Raw genomic sequence first — 22,183 nt, 5'->3', positions numbered from 1 at the left:
GTTCAAATAATAGAATTTTATTATGGAATATAAAATGAAATGCAAAAGATCAGTTTTCGACTTAAATACTTTAAAGAAAGGAGTAATAAAGCCGTACGGATGTTCAATGAACTGACACGCGACGGAAAGGCAAAGTTGTCATCGATGATATCCTGAAGAGATCGCATGGAGGGAATAATCGGCATTGGGAGACACGGCGAGTAAACACCGTTCGCTTATGGCAGGCAAAGAGACATGGTAACACTCTGGTGGGAGTCAGTTCTGTTATAGTAGGCCACGAGGTAGCAGCTCTGCTGTTCCTGCAGGTGTAGCACGATCGTTCAAACTCTCTCTTAGTTTCTGCTGGCGCTCCAGGCTTCTCGTTTTGCCGGAGTGCGCCGCTCCGTGAAAACCGAGCTTCGAGATCGCCTCGAAAGCGATCCGGACAATGAAAACGCGAAATCCGTGCGGTATCGTATGATTATCGATAATCGAACGATCGGGCCACTTAAACCCTGGTGAATTGACATCGAATTACTCCAATTTGTACCCATTCGTTATACCGTTCGTCGAAAAACTAGACGACTGCGATTCGGACATCGATGATAAAATTGACATGAAACGGCGTCGTTATTATCGGCTATTTATCCACCAATAATGCGATTGCATTGCACAAGTGTTTGGGCTGTAGGCGATCGATAATCCAGGGGAACAACATTTTTGTCGATCAAGTGAATCGTCGTAAAATTACAAATTACGAGCGGTGCGCTCGATGATTGTTGGTCGCCTGAGCGTTTAAAGTGCGTCGTCTTTAGAAGGAGAAAGCAGGAGAAGTTGAAGAGTTCAGCCAGCTGAAAAAAAGAGCCTTTCTTTGACAATCACGATACGTCGAATTTAACCTCATGCACACTTTTTCCTCCGAGAGATCCGACTATTCTGTAACCACAGACAACCTGTTGGAAATGAAATTTGCTTAAAGTTCAAAGTGGAAAAAAAGTCGTAGAATGAGAATGAAATCCTGAGTTCGAGACAGAGCGTGTACATCGAACGACACGGGGAAATCGATAGAGAGAAACGCAAAACAGTATTGCTTCATTGATCGAGCAAGTCACGACAGCCTCGATCGATCGTCCACTTTTTTCGTCCAACGTCAAGCGTTTAACAGTTTCACCATTGTTTCTCGTTATTTTTCATTACCGAATGACGCAAATGAAAGAATGAAAGAACACTGACCCTTGCGCGTTCCGAAGTTTCTCTGCCGCGAACGGTGAACACGTGCTTTCATTGGATTTTCAAATCGGTACACGGACGATGGATTTTTGAGAAGAATTCGTCTTTCCAGCTCGTCCACAAACGTGAGATGATTAGCAAACTCCTGTTGAGTTTTTGGATACTCAGATGCATCAGCCTCTATGGTACGTTTCCTTCTGTTTTTATTCATCTTTAACCGTATCTTCTCGAGTAACTTTTAAATCCATATCGAAATTGTATCAAATTATATTGAACGAAAGACATTAATAATTAATAGACACCCGATAAATCAGGTACACACGAATGTTCGAGTAACTTACTCTTATGATCAATAAAGACTTTTCTTCATTCCTGCAGCGTACACCTCGTACATTCCGTTCTATGAACCGTTAACGAATCGGGGACAATTATTTAATCATGTAATCGGACGCTGAGGTCACCGATGGCGACGTCTTAAATTTTAAGCATGTTTCTTAACCAGTGTCTGCCCACTAAAAACTGTTTTCACTTGCCTCGACGAGTGAGTCTCCTCTCACTGTCTTTAATTTTTCCTCGTATCCGATTACAATTGTAACAGGCGTCCTCCATTTATGTCAGCAGCAAGTAGTACATCATTTGCATTTCCTGTCGAAAAATACAAATTTTTCGTTACATTTGTCATTGAAAATCGTAACACTAGGAAATTCCTGTGATTCTTAAAAGTTACCACGGTTCATCGCGACGTAGCAATAAAATTTAATTATCAAACAAGCTGCAAACGATGCTGTTCGTTCGTGTATAATGATCGATAATGTAGACACGTTATCCACGACAGAGATGAAAACTCGATCTAGGTATGAATTTCACGGACAACTCGCGAGCTAGTCGCAACACGTGTAGAAGTTATTTCAGAGTCAGTGAAAGCTATTCTGTCACGACAATGATATTATACGCTCGAGTCGCTCGCGTTTAATGCAAATTTCCTCGAAAAGTCGCGGTGAGTCGCACTCGAAATTCGCGAAGAAATTTCCCTGCGTTTCGACCATTTACAAGCGTCCACCGCGTCAAACACGCGACTCGAAAGTCGTCTCGGCAATGGGATCGTGAAATTTCGCAAAAATTCTACCACGAAACGAGGTCTGCGTTTTGTTCAGCGAACAAGAACCAGAAGGTATTTCGTACATATATTAAGGTTCTCAGTGTCGTAATACTTAATTGTAGCACACCTCAATCATAGTAAAAAAAGAAAACAAAGTTCGAGGAACTTTTTATTCGCGTGGACGGCATAATCAACCATATTTGTGTAACGTAAGGCTGCGTGAAACGCATACGTGTATGTACATAAATTTTGATTGTGCCCGTGACCGTGAAACTGGATCCAGTTACTTTCCTTGTCCTTAACAGCGTTGGTTTAACCATTGTCGTCCTATGATTTCCAAACAAATGTAGGACGAATTTCAAACGATCGTAGATTCGAAGCTACTCGATAAATACGTTACGTATTGTCGAAAACAAGGGAGAGTCGTCACAGTAATGAGGACAATCTCACGCCCTTGCGAGACTTCCTCTGCTAAATGCTTTCTTTTATAATTAATTCAACGTGTTTTCACGCAGAATCCACTCTACATATCAAAACAATGAAAATGATCCGAACGAATTTAATTTCGCAAACGCTTTCTTTTTCAGTAACAACCTACTTTCAAAGTGTGCACAAAGACGGTTTTTACATGGCGACGTGTTTCGGACACGAAATACTTCGCCACGATTTGTTGACATCGATACGCCTTCGTTCTCGATTCTCCACGATTCACGCGCGTCGTCGTTCCAAATTGTTATTACAGCTACCGTACGTCATGCCTAATTTCCTTGCCACAAGTGTCACGACGTCGCTTCTTGACACAAATCAGGTTTGTCAACTGACTCATGCCGGATCTGATCCTTCCGCGTTCAGAATTTCGCCATCTAACCATTTTCTACCGCAGTTGCTTCTCTCACAATCAACGAAGAAGGAACGTAAAATGGCACGTGTCGAATCAGTCAGCCATTTCGGTTCGGTTCGGACAGAGGACGAAATTTCGTGACCCACTCGTCGGCGATATAGTCGTAGGCGTCGGTGTCAAAATGATTCAGCAGTAGGTCATCAGGATATTAGGACATCTGTCGCTTTTAAATTTTACGGGAGAAGGAAAGTAGTCGATGTGCTACAAATTACATGAATTACGATACTCGATGCCTTCGATAGATTCCACATTTCAAAATTGTCTATTTGAATATTCACGTCTTACCATGAGAAATTAACGTATCCAAGGTAAACAGATAAAATTGGTATATCTTCCTCTATGAAACGGCAAATCACGTAGTTGAATACTTTCTGTATTTTCTGTAACTTATTATTCACCTGCGAATGAAAATGATCGATGAAAGTAAAGAGTATATCCAGGTAGGGAATATTATTATAGGATAATAAAATTATTAAATTAAATAGAAAGCTGCATACAGATGGTAGATTCGCAGATAGTGGTTAACCATGTAACCATCGAGGTGCAAAGTAATTTTGAAATACCGTTCCACAACCGGCCAGGGACGACGAATTGTTTCCCTTTTCCGTTGTTGCACGTTTACGATATAATTGCACGTTGTCTGGCTGTTTTCTGTCGGTGATTTCGGTGTCATCGCAGTCAACGGGGCGGAAATACGCCGCGTTGCGACAACAAAGAAACGAAGGAACAGGAAGAAAGAAGAATCTCGGGTCCAATTGCGATTACATCGTGAACGAGAACGGAACGTGAGAAGGCGATGATGCGAGCACGAGATCGCGCGACCAGACAATCGACGTCTAGAGCGTAATTTATTCCTCAAGGTTTCAACTTCTCTCGAGATCAATGACACTCTCATTATTCACCGAGCAACAAGATCAGTGGCTAAGCAACTAAATGTTCGTACATCTAAGGAATCTTGTACATCTTGTCATGGTCCTGATACACTCGAGCAATTAAATTTCATTCAGTGACGCAATGTTGAACAAGGTAGCCTGTAGGATCACATCCTTCTAGTGTAAATTTTCCTCAGGAATTATTTCTTTATCGTAGATTGTGAAATCCTGGCGAGGTCCGGGATCTATTAAAATTCATTGTTTCGTTTAACCAAGGACACGTTTTGTAAATTTATGTGAAAAAGCAGGAGGATTTCCTCTATATATTACCTGTTGTCTCATTTCTAAGAGTATCTTGAGCAATCTTGGTGTGATAATGAATCATAATAATGTCCGCGACTCTTCCGGGATAGTTGCGTGACTGGGAAAAACAGAGTTGATTGAATTCTGACAGGAAACTCGATGGAAGTTTGTCCCGAGCAACACGTCAACGATTGTATAATGTAACTTATTATCTCATCTGAAATATTAAAATTATTCCAGTTAATTATTTATTCCTTTTCATGCTCATCTCTGTTCGACATGATTGAAAGACAATCCGTAGATGATATACAGTTTCACAACGTCCATTATCTGATCAACGTGATAGAATTTAGATATTTCTATGTCAACAAACTCGGACATCGACGTTTCGTTCCACCCACGAGAAAAAAAGTAATCGGAGCAGCGGCTGTAACGTTTCCCGATCTCTCGATGCAAGTTAACATACTTTTGCCCGATGAATCGAGAGGAAACAAAACAAGGATGGTTGCCGAATGCAGACTCGAAGAGCAGATCGACGAGTTATAGTCGGATGGGTGTTCATGGCTGTCCGGGTTTTGCGTAGGCAGAGGCCGAGAATTTCTATGGTTGAAGTTAGCTGATACTTTCTCCGGCGTCCGTTTCCTTTTTCCACTCTCTTCGCGTATCCTCTTCGCAATCAGCCGATACTTCCAAATGGACAATTAACCTTCGTACGGCCATTTATCTTGGATAATGATTTCTCGATGATCGTTTTATGTCTCTTCTTTTGGGAACATTTTTAAACGTCTGAATAGATTGATGTGCGTCCAATTTAGATATTAACGTTCGAATTTTGATTAAAGCATCGCATACTGATAAACTAACCTACTCGTTATAATAATAGTTGAAAATGGGAAAGAAGAAACATTTTGAAGTAGTACTTTCACTAATCGTGAGTCTACTTTCGTACAAATATTTCAGACGTTTCAGACGTCGCTTCAAAGTGAAGCATCACTTTACCACATACCGAAACGTTCAAATGAAACGTTAAACAAATAGAGAAGTTATTATCGAAAGCGTAATACTTAAACCGCACCCTCTTCCAATTATCGTATACGGTATCTGTTGAAAATTTAATTTTCATATCTTTTATTGCCGTTCACCGCCTCCGCCAACTTTCTCTCTATTTATTGCCGTTTCATTTTCCATCCTCAGACCTTGACTATTGAACAGTCGGCAGTGTGCCTTGAATATCGATGGATCGTATCCATGGCTGACGTGAAAAAAATTTGTCTAATTCTCTTCATTAATAAATCGATGTCGAAGAGATTTAACTTTTTAATGATCGTAATGCACGAGGACGCACACTCAGATTTCCGAAATAGGAAATGGAGAACGCCATGACCATTCGAAGCAAGGTGAGTGCTAATCGTACAAATTGCGAAAGGACGTGCGGCTTTGTCGACTTCCCGCTCTTATCCTCTTCCTCTTCAACCGCTGGCCTTCCGGTTAGAAATTCATCGTTACTCGGTCTGGTCAGTGAGAGCTGTTCACCATCTTCCGACTTCTCGCGACCGTGGTCGTTCCAATTTATAGGCGCATTTGGCTACAGACACTTCCGGTTTTCTTCCAACTGTTCCAATGTACAACTTCTACAAGATTGCATATCACGAATTTAGGCACGAGAATGCCGCTATTTATCTTTCCTATTCTGCAAATTTCAAACTTTAATGCTACATAAATTCTTAACAATATAACATCGATAATTTAATTTTTCTTTTTAACATTACCGTAAATTGCATTTGTTAATACAATGGGATACTACGAAACGAGTATCGTCCTTAATGAACCTACTGATCCGATTACGTTCTTTACAATCGACTACAGGCAGACACCTCGAGAGTAGATTTATTGTATCCTCGTGAACGGTGAAACGAGAAAGGCGTAGTCGTAAGGATCGGTAACTTTCATCGACTACTATCGTCACGTGGTGTTGTCCACTTTCCGCGTGGATCCTTTCAGATGCAAAAGCACTCCGCCCGCGGGTGACTTGTTCATCGCTCATCCAGATTGCGAGAAGCACTCCACTCCGACTTCCTCTCTCCAAATACAACCAATAGAAACCTCTGCTGATTTCCTGTGTCGCGACTCGTATGCTTAATTCCCAGGCATCTGTCCGCTTCGATCACTTTCTTTTCGCTTTCAAGCTCCGCCGTGTATCCGTGAACCAAGGCCATTCCGCTGCGGGACCCTACGGGGATTAGCTACTTTTCTTCCAGCCTTCTTATCCATAGATTTCCAATTCTCCTCCTATCCAGGAAGACAGCGAACGTGTATCCTTCTTCACCAGTCATTGTATTTGCTGAACGATACCAGGATATGATACATCAGGACATATAAGATCAGAGACAGAGCCTCGTAACGGTGAATACCAGAGGCCAGGCCAAGAATTCAGTTTTAAGGTCACGGGCATAGGGATAGCGGACTATCGGTGCCAAGCAGGAATAACAGCATAACGGTTCCATACTCGACATTTTCCTTCGTGGAGACATGGTCAAGATTTAAATAGAAATCTAAGAGACAGACGTTTATCTTTTAATTCAGGCCATGAAAAGTGAATTAAGCATGTCTAGTACACCGAACGCGCAGGTCAGATCTTTGGATTAAAAAGCGCCAATTATGTGTCCAAGGTTCGATGACCTCGACGCGTTGGAAATTGTGTCGCTATCCAATTTTAAAATCAACCCACCTCCAGAATCATGGATTTTAACCTCGTTATCCTGACGACAGACGCAACTGTGTTTTATACCGTATGATTAGCTCACGGACACAGGTATATACCTGACGTGACGCTGGAAATCATTCTTTCCAGGAACCAGTTCACGCCTGTGACGATCAGATCATGTAGCGACCCACATGGAGCAAGTTTTGCATTCCTCGCGCAAGAAATTGCTCTCTAGTTGCGCTATTGTTTCGCAGTGACGTTCATCCTGGAAATTCGTCGAAGTTGCGATCATGTGAGTTCCAGACATGCGTGATGTGGGAGATATTGGAACAATAGCAGCGGGTTAGGCAAGCACAATTGTTGCGTCTTTCGCTTTTGTCAGTCGTTTCCTCTGCTTTTGTTCACGAGCAATAAATTGCATAAAGCCGTGTGTGTCATGTATGAGAAAAGTGTAAATATCCTTTTGGATTAGAGAGATAAACGTGTGTTCCAGACAGTCTTTGAAGTGGCGAAACTGTTTGCTCATATAAGAAGCAGTCTTATTTCAGAAATGTTTTAGGTTAGAATAACTGCACCTGATACCTTTGACTATATTCAAAGTGACCTAAAAGAGTTACAGTTAAATTATATGAGTAACGAACATGGTGGATTTAATATCAATGAAATGTGGGATAATAATTATGATCAATGTGCAGTAGTGAAGAATATCACTGTATACAGCGACTAAGTCATTCATTTAAACTTGTTATTAATCGTTCACCTCACATCCTCAGTTCATACTGACTAAATAGACAATATATTGTTTGTGCACTAATGGAGGCGACGTTTCTGAAGAAATCCCGTTGCAGGAAGCATTTAAAGTGCCTCTGTACCGTTAAATCTCTAGACTGATCTCATCCTTGTTTCATTTACACAGATATCCAATGTACGACCTCTCCTAACGCAACGTTTACTCGGCGCTTCGAGATATACTTAGGATAATTTAATGATTATGCAATCAGGAGTATCGTCGTTAAATATTATGCCAACTTGGTTAGGTTAGCTGAAACCAGACTTCATTATGCGTATTTGACGCTCTCGTTGGTTAAAAAGTGACGGTAGTTTCCAGACTAAATGGTTATAGGACTTGAATTATTAATTCAAATACTCGATTGCGACACCTATGATTCTATATGCGCGCACTCGAACCGTAAATGCTCACAGAGATGTACCATTACGGTTAATGAAGGTGAAGCAATGTTCTGAAACGATTTTGAAAGCTTCGATCGTGTCGGCCAAGAAATTATCTACGCTGAATCGATTGCGTATGCCATCAATGTCGATCTTACATGTCCTCCTTTAGTTACGCTTTCATTAATATTATATATCGATCCTGTTTAGAACGAAGAAATATATTTTTTGATCAATCGAAAGTGGTTTACCGCTTGGTAGTTCTCTAATCGAACATCAGTTCTCAATTCCAACGAGGATATTCGTGATCTGTGACAAATTGCAAAAAAATCATTTAAACGACGAAAACCAAGGTTTCCCGTAGTGACATAATAATATGGTGACATAAGTAAATCTTGCCTGGTTTCTAAGAACACGAACAGGGGTTCCATTGTTACATGGTTACTGCGTACAACACGGATATGGACGAAAAAGAAGTCAACGTGATCGGTATAGCCAATTTCAGACCGATACTCCTATTTCGTAATGACGGTAGACTTTTCCCGTGTCTTACGTAAACACTGTCGATCTGTCAGCGATAGTCCTTACGGAACTCCATGGTAAAGTAGAGCGAAGGGTCCACGCGACTGAGACGCGTTTTCTCCGATGTTTTCCGTCTCGTTGAACGATCGACTGTCATTAGATCGTTTCTATAGTCTGGCTGTCTCGCAGGATACACGCTTCGCGAGTGATTTAACGACTCTGCCAGGTGTATAATTGATGGATTTTGCAAGCGTTGTTAAAACACTGCTCTTTAGATCAAAGCTCCGTTAACGCCGGTAATTACATTCGCACGTGTACCTTTCTACCTATTAAAATCGCATAATTATGTCGTTCAAACATCGCCCTAGTGATAATCGTTGTTTAATAAAACGCGAATTACACTTTTTTTGCCAACAGAGTATACGAATCGTTCGTGTCGTCGGTCGAAGACGTTTCGCGTGAACCGTCGCGATGTCGCAATCATCGAGCAATAGAGTTTCTAGATTTCGCGACGTTTGTCTAACGACTGTCACGCCGACGAAATCCGCGGGGAACCGAGAAATTAGGGGTTATGCGAGTTCCCGTTCGGCGCCGCTGGGTTCGTTTTCGATTCGTCAACGATGCGGCACGTCATTACTAATTGTCATTGCCGGTGCGTAAAACGGTCAGGCGCAATCGTCGCGAATCATTCGCACAGGAACCTTGGACGCAGCCTCCGAGTTTGACTCGATTGGACGAGCCCATAACCTCCGATTTTTCCGCGGCAAATCGTCGTTGGAAAGTCACCCGCCGGCTTTTAAACGAGGCGACGCGTTGCTCTCGGATCGGTCGCGCGACAACGCGAGTCGCACACACGGCCAGTCCTGATTTCAACTCGGCTGATTTCCCTTTTCCATGCCTCTCCCTGACTCGAGATCCGCTCTCCGATCTAGCTGACCATTAACGTCCGATTCCTCGGGCTCCTGGCTTTCTTTTTCCGAATTTCTCCCCGTCCAGACTGGTCTGGTCGGTTCATCCGTGGCACTGCCACGCCGGTCGCCTATCGCCGGCGAATATACCGCCTCCGCTCGTTTTCCGTCCCGATCTCTAACAAGATAATCGACCGACCGAACAAAAAAAGTTTCTCTTTCTTATCTCGACTGACCCGCCACCTATACGCGCCAATACGAACAACTTTCTTCGCCCGATTCTCAGTGCTGTTTTACTTTTATACGCTATTGTCCATGACCGCCCTCGCGAACTTCTTATCGCGACGTTCCAATTAGCGAGGGGTCGTTCGTTATTCAATGTCCTACTCGTTCTATGCTCTTCCCGGCATTTCGTGACATCGTTACTCAAGAACTCGTTCCCTGAAACGCTTATTCCTCCAGATAACGCGCGATCCTTGCCTTTCCAGCGTTTTTTAATCCAGCTCGCGAATCTAGGTCGTAAGTTCAGGAGACGGTGGCAGTCTCGATCCTCGACCCGGAGTTTCCGAGTGACAGGTATCCACGATTTTCTTCTGTCAAACGACATCTTGGATTTGGAATGTCTTTGACACGGACTGCTTCTCGTATCCTATACGACAGAAGGTAGCGTAAAAATCTATTGTTTGCTAATTTGCAGGCAGATTATTGCATCGTTTTATTCTCGTTTGCAGCAGCAGTGACGATGACAGCAAGTAAAGCGAGTATCTCGATTAATCGAAAAGGTTAGGTTCTCGTTGATGTTCTGTTGATGTCTGATGTGAGACTAATTGCACCTTGCTGGACACGTGTCTCGTAGCATCGAATAGCCGTATCGATAAATCACCAGACGCCTTAGCCACGATTTTCTAACACTCGTAGGCCGACAGGTTTGCGATATCGAATTAACGATCAATCTAAACTTTCCCTTCTCACGAATATCGTATCTGCGTCGGAGGTTGCGGCCTGTGGACAGGTTTTCGATCGTCGTGGCCGTTGGTCTCGCAAACGATCGGAGCTCGTTAATGTCTCGATCGCTGAGTTTCTGGTTCACAAGGCCCAGCCTTTGGTTGGCCGGTAGCAGCGTGAGAAAAGGAAGCAGGTCTGCCTTACTTGCTCTATCGGTGTCTTCCTGTGGGGCGTCAAGCCTGAAAGAAAAAATCGCCTCGCGTTCCAGGAGATTGTTATTCAGGCGTTATGCTAATAGCAGTGCAACGAGCCAAGGAAACCGTTACAAAGCTTCGCACGAATCTATCAATCTGGCCTGCGGTGCGTACAGCGCTCTTCGGACACTCTGGCACTCCGACACTCGTTTTCCGGTTGTTCCGAATAATTTACGAATCGATAAGATTTAGTCGCTCGATCGAGTAGCCAACCTGTCGTAAGCCGTTCGTTAAACTGGTTCAGGTAGATCCTCTAGGTTCTAACAAGCGTGGGTCGAGTTTATTGGCTCTTGTATTTCGAGACGTGCAAAATAGAAGTCGATTCTCTCCGGTGCTAACTACTGGACACTGTTAGCCTTAACACCATCGTTGCACCAGGGTAAAGCGATGCAGTGTCGCATCAAATATGTAGAACGAACTGCATAATTCTTAATGGCCTGATAGCGAGAGCTTGGAGAATAGGAAATACAGTGGGTATGTGAACCGTGAAGAAAATAGAAAATCGAGAAGTTACTTTCACATCGGTGGTAATTTAATCGAACGTAGGAGGATAGAGTTTAACAGGGTTGAAATCGGTTTCACAGGAGACCTGGCGGTTGCGCAAGAATGGCCCTCGCCACTCGACGAGTCCGCGGACGAGAAGAACGACGCAGAGATATTTCGAGCGGTGGTCGAGTCCATGCGACAATGGACGTTGCACAAGCAATTGCATCACAGGACTAAGAGAGAGGTTTCTAAGGTCTGCTACGAGGATGTCGGCTGCTTCGAGGACACGGGGCCCTTCAGCTACCTGGAGATGCTTCCTTCGCCACCGAAAGACGTAGGCACTAGGTACGCTAAGCAGGAAAGAGGATCACGTGCAGATTGGTCTGTACGCGTGACACAAATTACCGCTCTCGTTATAGCCAATCAATTTAGCGATCTGAAGAATCCAGACTTTTGCGCCGGAATTTTCAAGATGCAGCTGAAACCTGTACTCTCTGTTCGTTTTCTCGAACAAACTGTGCGTTTCCTTCGCGATGATAACCGTTATTTAACACGGCGCTGAGACAATGCGATGACAAAAATGATATCTCGAATCGGTGATCTAGCATTAAAGAAGGATGCGCGTAGTTTCGTTACATTTTCTATCAGCCACGCGAAGAGAAGATCTCGGGTTTACTGGCAATTGCACTTGCGCATGGGTGCGTATATAGCACCCATATTTGGGCTGTAACCGCGAAAAGAAAAATTCCGTATATAACGTCCTTCTCTAGTATTTTCAGTTTTTCGATGGAAAAATGTTTCGACCCAATTGCTTGAACTGGTCTGTACGAATATTCGCTTACAATTCACCTAGTTGCGCTGATGTGAGTCTAATGTGATCTCCGTCTTGGTCTTTCAAATTCTTTTTGGCTACATTTTGAGTTTACGAATTATTCAAAATTTTGCTAGAATTTGGATCACATTTTGACGACTAATTAGAATTATGTCAATGAAATTCGACGCGACGTTGTTAAAATTCATGTAACATCTCACGCTTTGTTCCCGATTCGCGTGTCCGCAGATTTCTAGTGTACGGGAGCAGAAAGGCGAGATCGATCCCGATGGAAGTTCCTGCGGAGGACATAAGCGACAACGCATACCGTGCCATAGATCCCGACCTACCCACCAAGGTGATCGTACACGGATTCGGATCCAGCTGCGACCACGTCTGGGTCTACGAAATGAGGTCCGCGCTAATGACTGTGCACGAATGTAACATAGGTTCGTAGCGATTCCTCGCAAACGCGAAACAGTTAGAAACAGCTCCTTTCTCGTATAACGTCGCTAAACATCACGTTAACTCTAGAACTACCAAACCAGTTAGAGTATCCGACTTTAGACTCTTTGCTTTCGCAGTTACAGGAAATATGTAACTCGCAATACGATTAAATTAAAAACGTTCGTTACGACGTAAGCTGGACACGATAAGACTGTAATCGTAAAAATCGAGGAATGCAAGAAGTTGCGGAATCTAATTATGCAAATCTACTTCTTTTCGTCATAATAGTTTAATTATTCAGCTAACTCTCTGAACCGGTGAAACGACTGATCTCCAGCTAAAAGCTATATTTTTGATAATTGGCTGCAGATAATAGCAAATTCAGAAGCGATAACATAATTTTGTAACACACGTCTCATTCGCAATATCTCGTTTGCATGTTAAAAAAGAGCTTCGATTATTTAAAAAATCGATAGAGTAAGGCAGGCTTTATTCAAATCCCGAGAAAAAGAAGCAAGAAGAGGAATGCATGTCGAAAAATTTATAGTACCTGTTATGTCAAAAGGAAGATCGCCGAGTCAAGTGACGAAGTCGATAATAAAATGCAGGATCGTTTCATCCAGTAATATTTAAAATTGGTCATTTAGGTTTATAGCTACGAGCCATCTGTCGCCTATACGGAACTACATTTTATTGCCTCTAACCATCTGTCCATCCGATCGACGTAAAATTTCTTCTTACTTTCTCATCTTCACGCGGAACGTCTTTTCAGTGTGCGTGGACTGGGGTCCAGGGAGCGCAGTTCCTAACTACGTAAGGGCGGCTGCCAACACTCGTTTGGTCGGTCGACAATTAGCCAAACTGGTCAGAAGCTTGAACGTGCCTTTGGAGAGGATTCATCTAATTGGCTTCAGTCTTGGCGCTCACGTGGCTGGATTCGCGGGCGCGGAATTGGGAAACGTCTCGAGGATCACAGGTATTGCAACAACCCGCGTTTTCTCTGCACGACAGGTTAACGACTGTTTCCATTTCGTTCACCGTTGGATGCAGTTATTGCGCCGGAGTTGTGCAACGTATTACGGACAATCGCAATCCTGCTATCCTTCGAGAGTCACGTTCTCGATGGTAATCGGGGATAAAAGGCTGTTTCGACTAGGTACGAGGCTTTCAATCAATGGGAAGAACGGCTGCGATTATTTATTAAGATTTTTTCACCCGTTCACTCGCACCTGTCTGGGTCGAGTAACCGGCACGATTTACGAAATCGCACAGCATATGCAGGTTACGCTTTAATAAGTAAATTGGGTCAATCGTGGCGGCAGAAGTGCATTCGCATCGTTATAAACTGCACATCTCGGGATAATTTATTCAAATGAGAAACGGTGACAAGGATCGGCACTCGAAGGCAGTAGGCGAGCATCGAGGGAAGTTTGAAAAATCGCGCGAGATTGAGTAACCTCGTGAAAAATATCTCGATCGACCAACCATTCACCAGAAACTGTAACGAGGACTTTTGCAAAAGCGCCAGGAATGTAAACGTATGCAACTGCGATATTTTCTTCGTTCTCCACGCGCCAACGAGTCTGTGTAACAAGATCGAGCCAAGTTTTCACCTTTCGGACCCATTTTTCTCTCTCGTTATGTCGTTTCGAAACGAAAACACAATTATCTTTTCGTCTTTTTCAAAGAACCAGTTGGATCTCCTTTTTCGCGATTTTCAATCCGTTGCTCGTTCAAGGATGAAGCTTCCTGTTTCTTCTGTTCGTTGGGTATTACCTTGATTATATAAAATTTGATCCGTATTATAGGTAATACCGGTCTCGTGCGAATGACTGATAATTTAGAAGCTCGAAATCATCGTTTTGCATTGACTATTATAATCAAGGATGAAGACGTTTTCTAAATGAAGATGTTGGCTGATGAGCCTCGTCATTCACGAGAGTAGAATCTTAAAAGAGTTATCTTTCTGCCTTTTGCTAGAGAATCGATTAATTCTTTTTTCCCCAATTCTTCTTTGCTTACTCGTTCAAGCATAAGGCTTCCCATATTTATTCGAATTATTTAGCAAATGTTACTTCGATTATACGAAACGAGATATTTGTACGTAATATAAGCTTCGAAGATGATAGGTAATTTTAATAATTTTAATTAATGACTGGTTTCCGTCTTTGTATATATACCTCTGCAAGTCTACCCATAGTCTTTCATCCGTTTCGAGATGAAAATAGCAACTAACGAGCCTCGTCATCCACAGGATTAGATCCCGCGGGACCATTGTTCGAATCTCAGGATCCAAGAGCCCGACTCGACAAAACAGATGCCAACTTCGTGGACGTAATTCACAGTAACGGCGAACAACTGTTGCTCGGTGGTCTGGGTTCCTGGCAGCCGATGGGCGACGTGGATTTCTATCCCAATGGCGGTAGAATGCAAACAGGCTGCTCGAATCTGTTCCTTGGCGCAGTGTCAGACATCATCTGGTGTAAGTGTTCCCTCTTTCATATCTCTCATCGTGAAACTCTGATTCATTCGACTTAATCAATGCATCTGATGCATTTCACGCACACTATTCCGCTCTGTTCGCTCGATGCACTTTTGTCAGCGTTTGCGACGGAACCAGGATGAGAAGGAAACAGGTAAAAGCAGGTACGCTTTTCGAAGCTTTCACGAGTTAACGATATTTAACGACGTTCATTGGCCATCCCTTTATCCAGCGATTTGTTCTTATTACGAGTTATCGGCAGAACCTAATCTAACAAGCACGATAAATCAGAGATTAGAAAGCGCGGCGTGAACTTTTTCACGAGTGACCATTCGTTGTTCGGGATAGTGTTACCTTCTCCGCAGCACGGATCGAATTCTTTGCCCGAAAGAAAGCGGGTCACGCTGCCCCCGACATGAAATGTCTCCTAAAGATACGTTGAAAATTCATAAAGACAGGCCAACGACAGCGGTCTCCTTTCCAAACACACTGTCTCACGTCGAATTTGCGCGTTGCAGCGAGCGCCGTCGAGGGCAGATCCCTGTGCAACCATCGGCGGGCCTACAAGCTGTTCACCGACTCTGTCAGTCCCAAGTGTCGCTTCCCGGCGTTTCCTTGCGACAACGGATACGATGGTCTTCTCCGTGGTGACTGTTTTCCCTGTGGCGTGAACGGCATGGGCAGACCCTGCGGTGACATGGGTTACTACAGCGACGAGTCACCGGCCAGAGGACAGCTGTACTTGGTCACGAGAGAGGAGGAACCTTTCTGTGCTCACCAGTACCAGGTGAAGGTGTACAATAGTCGCAGCGAAAGGCCCACCAAGAGTTACGGCAAGTTACAGGTAACCTTGGTCGGTGAGGGACCTTTCAACGACACCTTCGCGATGACGCGAAAGGACGAGGAGCTTCTGGTTGGCTCGATTCTGCAGAAGATCGTTGTTCCTCACCCTGCGATTTCGAGTCTGGAAGCTATCGAGGTAAGCGCTAGGTAACAGCGTGTTTATTTGGCGTAATAAGATATATACGATTGAGTCTTTTATTGTGTCCTAGATCAAGTACACAGCGTACAGCGGTTGGATCTCCTCAGGCTTGGTGTCCTGGAGCATCGATAAAGTCGCCATCGTCGATAGCTTCGGGAAAACTCTTTCTGTCTGTAGGAAAGGCTTGAGTTTAGAGTCCGGAAAACCCATTTATCTTCCTCTCTTCGCTGGCGAATGCAACGTCCCTGCGGAATCAGATAACTCGACGTCTCCGACTCTGGAGCGTATGTTGCAAGAGAAGCAGCAAGGTGGTATAGGGCCGTTCACTAAAGAACAGAATTACGAAACGAAGGAAGGTTTCTCGGTGGAAGCGTTCTCGAAGGAGAGAAGCACGTCGTTGTCCTCGTCGAAAGGTTTGGGTCCGTTCACGAAGGAGCAGAATTTGCGAATAATCGAGAGAAAGGAGAGCTTCAAATCGAACAGCTTCGAAGACACGGGCAATCGCCGCAGCAATTCGAATCCTTGGAATATCGTCGATATCTCTAGCGACGGTGACTCGAACTCCTTGGAAAATTCAGACTCTGAGAAAGGCAGAGGATTCTCCGGTTCTAACTTCTTCGCCAAGACGTCTTCGCCAGACTCTCCGACGGAAGCAACGACGGAGTTTCTGCCAGAAATTCGAGAACCCGTGTTGCAAGTTGACAAAAAGGAAGCAGGAAGGTCTCTGAAATTTCCTGAAATCACGGAGCCTATCCTAAGGCCACGGTCAGCGAGACAGAACACCAGGAACGAAGTGCACAGTCGCGAGAAACAGAAAGACGAGATACAGGAAACTTCCTCGACATCCGGATCTTTTACCGTGCAATTTTTACCGGAAAGATTAGCTGGGATCTTGGCGCAGGCTGAGAGGTACGCGAGACAAACCCTTCTTCCTTTGATCTCGCAGTACACGCCGAGTTTCGTGACTGGCTCGCGGTACGAAGAACCCAAGTACTTTCCGCCCTTGGGAGGGATCACTTCTGAGGGCCATCAAGGGTCTGATGAAACAGAATTGATCACTAAGAGCGAGCAACAAGAGAGACAGAACAGGGACGCCCAAGCTGAATCTTTACCACCCACCGAATCTGTTTCCAAAGAAGAAGTTAAAACGATCAATTCCTCTACCACTACGCCGATAGAGATACCTGCGATCGTTGAAACGATCTATGCGGAGAAAAGTGGATCAAATTCGACGATCATCGATTCGGAAAGTAACGAATGGGTACCCATAGGACCTTCGACTCTAAACACCATATCTAGGAAAGATTTCAATGTGTCCAGGTCTTTGAATTGGGAATACAAAAGGTACAACTGGTCCACGGAGTCGATATTGGAAAGTAGTAGTTTCAAACCAAAGCTGGATGATTGGGTACCCATTACTGTTACGAGCGAAATTCAAATTCCCGAGATACCCAGTAACGTTACCAGCGAGGTTAATTTACCCTACGTGGTTGATCAGCAGACCGGTGCTGCTCAAGTGGAAGCTGAACCGGTAAAAGGTTCTAGAAATAATTCAGAGACTATTACCACGGGGAAAGATGAAAGGAAGTATATTCCCCTGATCGATCCTGACGCGAAAGAATTATCGTCAACAAGCTCGAATGATATTTTAGAATCCAGTTGGAGCACTTCAACGTTCTCTCCGTACTCTCACATACAAAAGATCCCAAGGCCAATAGAGACAAGAAGTAGCAAACTTGGCGCAAGTTCAACGAGGCGAAGCATGGTCTTCCCTTACGCGTATGAGAAGAAGAAGGATCCTAGGACTAGGTACATACCCTTGATACCCGAGGAAGACTTGGGAAGATCTCACTTCTCGATTGAAAGGGAACGTTGAAACGACGAATCGAAAACTTGTGTTTTCGACGATAATTTATTGTTGGAACTATTTTATATATAATATAATATATATATATATATAGCTTCGCTGAAATCTGTTTTTTTTTTCTCACATTCGTTACCGTTATTAATTCTTAGTTATTAGAATTGTTATTATCATCGTCATCTGTGTTTCCCCCATCTGTTTTATTATTTATGTCGAACGGACGATCATAAGAGCGAAAAATCCCACTTTGTATATAATGACCCAATCTTGGAAATCGCGAAACGACTCGCTGAAATAGTATTATATTTCTTTTTCCTCGTAATAATATGTACAGCTAGTGCCTACACGAGCCACGCTCATGGTGGTTCACGTGGACGATAGTCAAAAGTATGGAAGAGATGATTTAAGTGGACTTCTATGTGTATCTATAATATACTTGTTTTTACTTAAAATAAATAACCCTCTTTAAGAAGAAAAATGCGCCTCTCGGTCTTACAAGTCCGATGTACTTTTACTCGTGTACTCTGGTACAACACTCTCACGCCATAGATCTCTTTCTCTCTTTCACGCACACACGCACGCGCGCACATATACATTTGCAGACAGAATTTCTACCTCTCGTTTCTCTCTCTCCCTCTCTCTAATCCCTCGACAATCACCTTTCACGAGCAACCAAGTTTTCAGGATATGCCCACTCCTGATATGTTCGCGACTATTAAAAATAACCCATTCGCAGTCCTTGCTTCAACGTTTCTTCAGGTACCGATTGACGCGTCGAAACAGAACGCATCACTCTATAATAATCGACTCGATACAAAAATAACAGGTACATAACATATTTGTTTCGATAACTGGGAAGACTAAAGTTAAAGGGACTTATTCGTCGATCGATACACTCGAAAATAAAAGCTTCGTCAAAGGGTTCAACGTAAGGTTTCGGTTATTTTCGTATCGGCTCGACGGGGCGAAACAAAAATTCTTGACTTCTGGTCGACGTTGCATTCCGTTAGGCAAGGAAGAAGGGACTGCGAATTATCGAGAACTTACTACTTACATACATATTTAACAAACACGCAGTCTTATCAAGTAGAACCCGTGAACGAACTCTGACAAGTAAAAAGGTATAGTTGCCTATTAGCCTAGTAGAAATTTGGTTCGACTCGTCCCGCAACCAGGGCGACGAAACGATTTACGCTGATGCGCGATATAGTAACTACCCAAATTATATTCGACGTCCTCTGCCACTCATATACGGTATCCTTTCAAGAATGTATATATATATAAGAGAATAATAACAAGATAGAAGATAAACCGTACTTTTAATCGACATTGGGTACCCTCAGTTATAATTTACGATGACTAAGACTGATTATCTCGTATACCAACGAAAATCGAAGGAAATCCAAGGTTACGAAAACGATTCGATGATTATCAAGAGCCTTACAAGGATACTGCATCTGCGTAGAAGAGCACAACTAAAAACTAACGTGCCCCGCGTGCCCTTTCGAGTTCGTTTCTCTGCCCACTAAGCTCTGAGTCAACGAATTCCAATCGCACAACTAGGTAATTTCATCACGCGACAGAATCACGAATTCGAGAGGGCAGTGGACGAGCACGCACGACTTCTTACGCTTCTAGGTACTCACGCACACGCATTCACGCATTCGATAAATCGTCATTTACAATCCGAATTCCATTTATCTTCTCCGGCACACATTCAATGAAACGTTATTTCCAATGGTTCGTTCGTTCGTTTCGCGTTTTATCAACCGCCTCGATACATCGTGATTTCGTACAGGCTACGGTTGTATTCACCTTTATCCTCTCTAACGCTTTGTTCATTTTCTTTCGAACACTTAAGTTATTAGCGCTACGACATACAAAAGATAAGGCCGCCACGATAATACACTGACTAGATCAGTTTCATTTGCTCTCTTTCTCTCCCACTCTTTCGCGCTCGCTTTCTCTCTCTCTCTCTCTCTCTCTCTTTCTCTCTCTCTTTTTCACGGTGTGTGGACCATCGTCCCAACTCGTTTATATCAACAAAAATATTCAGGACACGGTATCTCTGTCAACAAAATATACTATGTGTCTCGTTTCGCATCCTGAGTATTAATCTACGACGCGCGACGACCGATCGCGGCGTCGGGACGCCGCGCGTTGGGGAAGTATCCATCGCTCGATCAAAACTGTAATTAAAAACTCGTATAAGCATAGGCCTTGACGAATTCTTCTATCTCGCCAATTTACACGATACTGTACACGCAAAAGACGGCACTGCGAGACGATACCGATACGACGAGTAATCGATAAAAAGAACGGAAAAGACGTACACAGATCGTGGCAACGACTCGACGACACCTCTGTCTAGGCTTCGTGTACGAAGCGCGTCTTAAAAATACACGGAAATTAAAATAATTTTGTTATCTTTTGAAATATTCTGATTGCGCGTGAGGCAACGCGTGCCGCCTTTTATCGTACATTGTCGTAATTTGCGGTGTTTACCTCGACATCCTCGTTTTTAATGCAAGAGTAACGCGGCTAAACAATGTCAACTCCGATATCGGCGCCGAAAGTAACGCGTAGAAAGACGAACCAAGTAAGAGGAGACAATTGTTGGGACTTGTAATGCATTAAAAACTGTTTTTAACGAATACAACCGGTAAATTCACATTTCGATTTTGCATGATCGTCGTTAGTAATTGGTAAAAAGTCGGCTGACGTGGGTAAGGACGGAGGTGGCTAACTAGGAACTGCGAGGCACTGCAAAAGGTAAGAACATGAGCAGCGTTTCTACTGGCATTCGGCTGCCGCAGTCTCAAAATGAAACGTGTATTGCTTCTCTCGATCCCTTTAAACGTTTAATTTCTTTTACCTTGCTCTTTCGTTCGTATCTTTTTCTCTCTAAGTTGTATATTTCAGGGAAATACGTTGCCGTTTGAAAATTTCGAGGTATTCCGATCTATACAACGCAAGAAACGTTCCATTTTCGTGCAAAACACTATTGACATATTCTCCGGCGTGTCTAACGTGAAAGAACCGTTTTCGTTCGTTAAATTTCTCGGCTATTGCATCGAGTAAAAAGTTTTTAAAACTGCGTGGACGCGGTGAGAAATGTCGAACGATCGTCTCGCGCGGAAGAGGAACTCGCGCCGATAACTTCAAACATAGTCGTATGGGTCAATAATTGTATGTAGATTATCAAAAAACATCACAGTCGGGTTACTAGATTTTAGAGAAGCGTCCAGCTGAACTCGTAGTTGACTATATTTCCATCGAACTTCAACCAGATACTCGAAACTAGTTAATACTGACCCTGTTCCTTCTTCAACCGCTTCGATCACCGAGTCGAATAAAAATATAATCGTTCTTCGATCCTACCGGCTGTTCTTTCGCGCGCGACCAGATCGTTCGATCCTACTTTCCATCGATCGCAACCCTTTCCCAAGATTTCGTCGCGTCGATATTGCCGTCACTCTTCCGTGGAACAACTCATGTCGAAGCGTTTCTTCGTGTAGGCGCCTCCGCGCTCGTGCGTCTCGCGCGGTGCAGAAATATCGGCAGAAAACCAAGAAACCCTAAGGAACGAACTCTACGACGCGCAAGTGACGCGTATCACTTTTTGTCAAACAAGGGTAATTTGCTGCGCACCGCACCCTCGCAAACGACTAACCTCTGCGCGGCCGAGATGCTGCACAGTGGAAGAGGACCCTCTAAGCTCGCCTTCAACAACGTTAACCTACTAGAATCGTGATCCGCGAGTCGCAGGCTACCCGCTTGCTTCCTCTCGAAGTACTCGACGATTTTGGAAATGGTTTTACTGGAAGAACCGAATCTATCCTCCCAGCAGGAGTCGCCGCCGCCTAAGCTCGCTATGTCTTCCGACGAGTCGGTGTAGATAGAGCTGGTTCGATGATCGTCCAACAAAAACAGACTGCTCGCCGCGGAGCTGCTCAAAGTGGAAGTGTGTCGGCGATTAGGCGGCTCCGGGCTGAGATCTTCGCCGACGCAGCTCCAAAAGCCCGACTCGCAGCTGCCGCGCCTTCTCGGCTCCCAACCGTCCCGGAAAAGTGGGTGGGTGAACAAGCTGGCAGCGCCCACCTTTGTAGCCACCTGAAAACAACGCATTATCATTCCATCTCTAATTAACTCTGCCCGAACGAAATCTCTCCCTGGCTAATTACCTTGATCGCCTAGACACCTCTAATTACTACGCTGTTACTT

At 43.9% G+C, this 22,183-nt stretch overlaps 2 protein-coding genes across 2 annotated transcripts in view; one reads left to right on the top strand and one right to left on the bottom strand.

Moving 5' to 3' along the window:
- Positions 1-1,339: 1,339 nt before the first annotated feature.
- Positions 1,340-17,971, top strand: LOC108545202 (uncharacterized). Its single transcript, XM_017896698.1, has 7 exons — positions 1,340-1,394; positions 11,472-11,718; positions 12,434-12,633; positions 13,404-13,607; positions 14,886-15,113; positions 15,632-16,092; positions 16,166-17,971. Exons 1-7 carry the CDS (start codon positions 1,340-1,342, stop codon positions 17,969-17,971), a joined length of 3,201 nt encoding a protein of 1,066 aa, XP_017752187.1.
- Positions 17,972-18,062: 91 nt separating this feature from the next.
- Positions 18,063-22,183, bottom strand: part of cdi (serine/threonine kinase) — a 47,806-nt gene continuing 43,685 nt past the window's right edge. Inside the window, exon 7 of the mRNA XM_017896703.1 lies at positions 18,063-22,072. Within this exon, the coding sequence (XP_017752192.1) occupies positions 21,575-22,072 (498 nt within the window). The 3' untranslated portion in view covers positions 18,063-21,574. The remainder of the gene's footprint in view (positions 22,073-22,183) is intronic.

Source organism: Eufriesea mexicana, unplaced genomic scaffold, assembly GCF_001483705.2.
Source record: "Eufriesea mexicana isolate 0111107269 unplaced genomic scaffold, ASM148370v2 scaffold372, whole genome shotgun sequence".
Lineage (NCBI taxonomy): Eukaryota > Metazoa > Arthropoda > Insecta > Hymenoptera > Apidae > Eufriesea > Eufriesea mexicana.
This window is presented reverse-complemented; position numbering and strand designations above follow the sequence as displayed.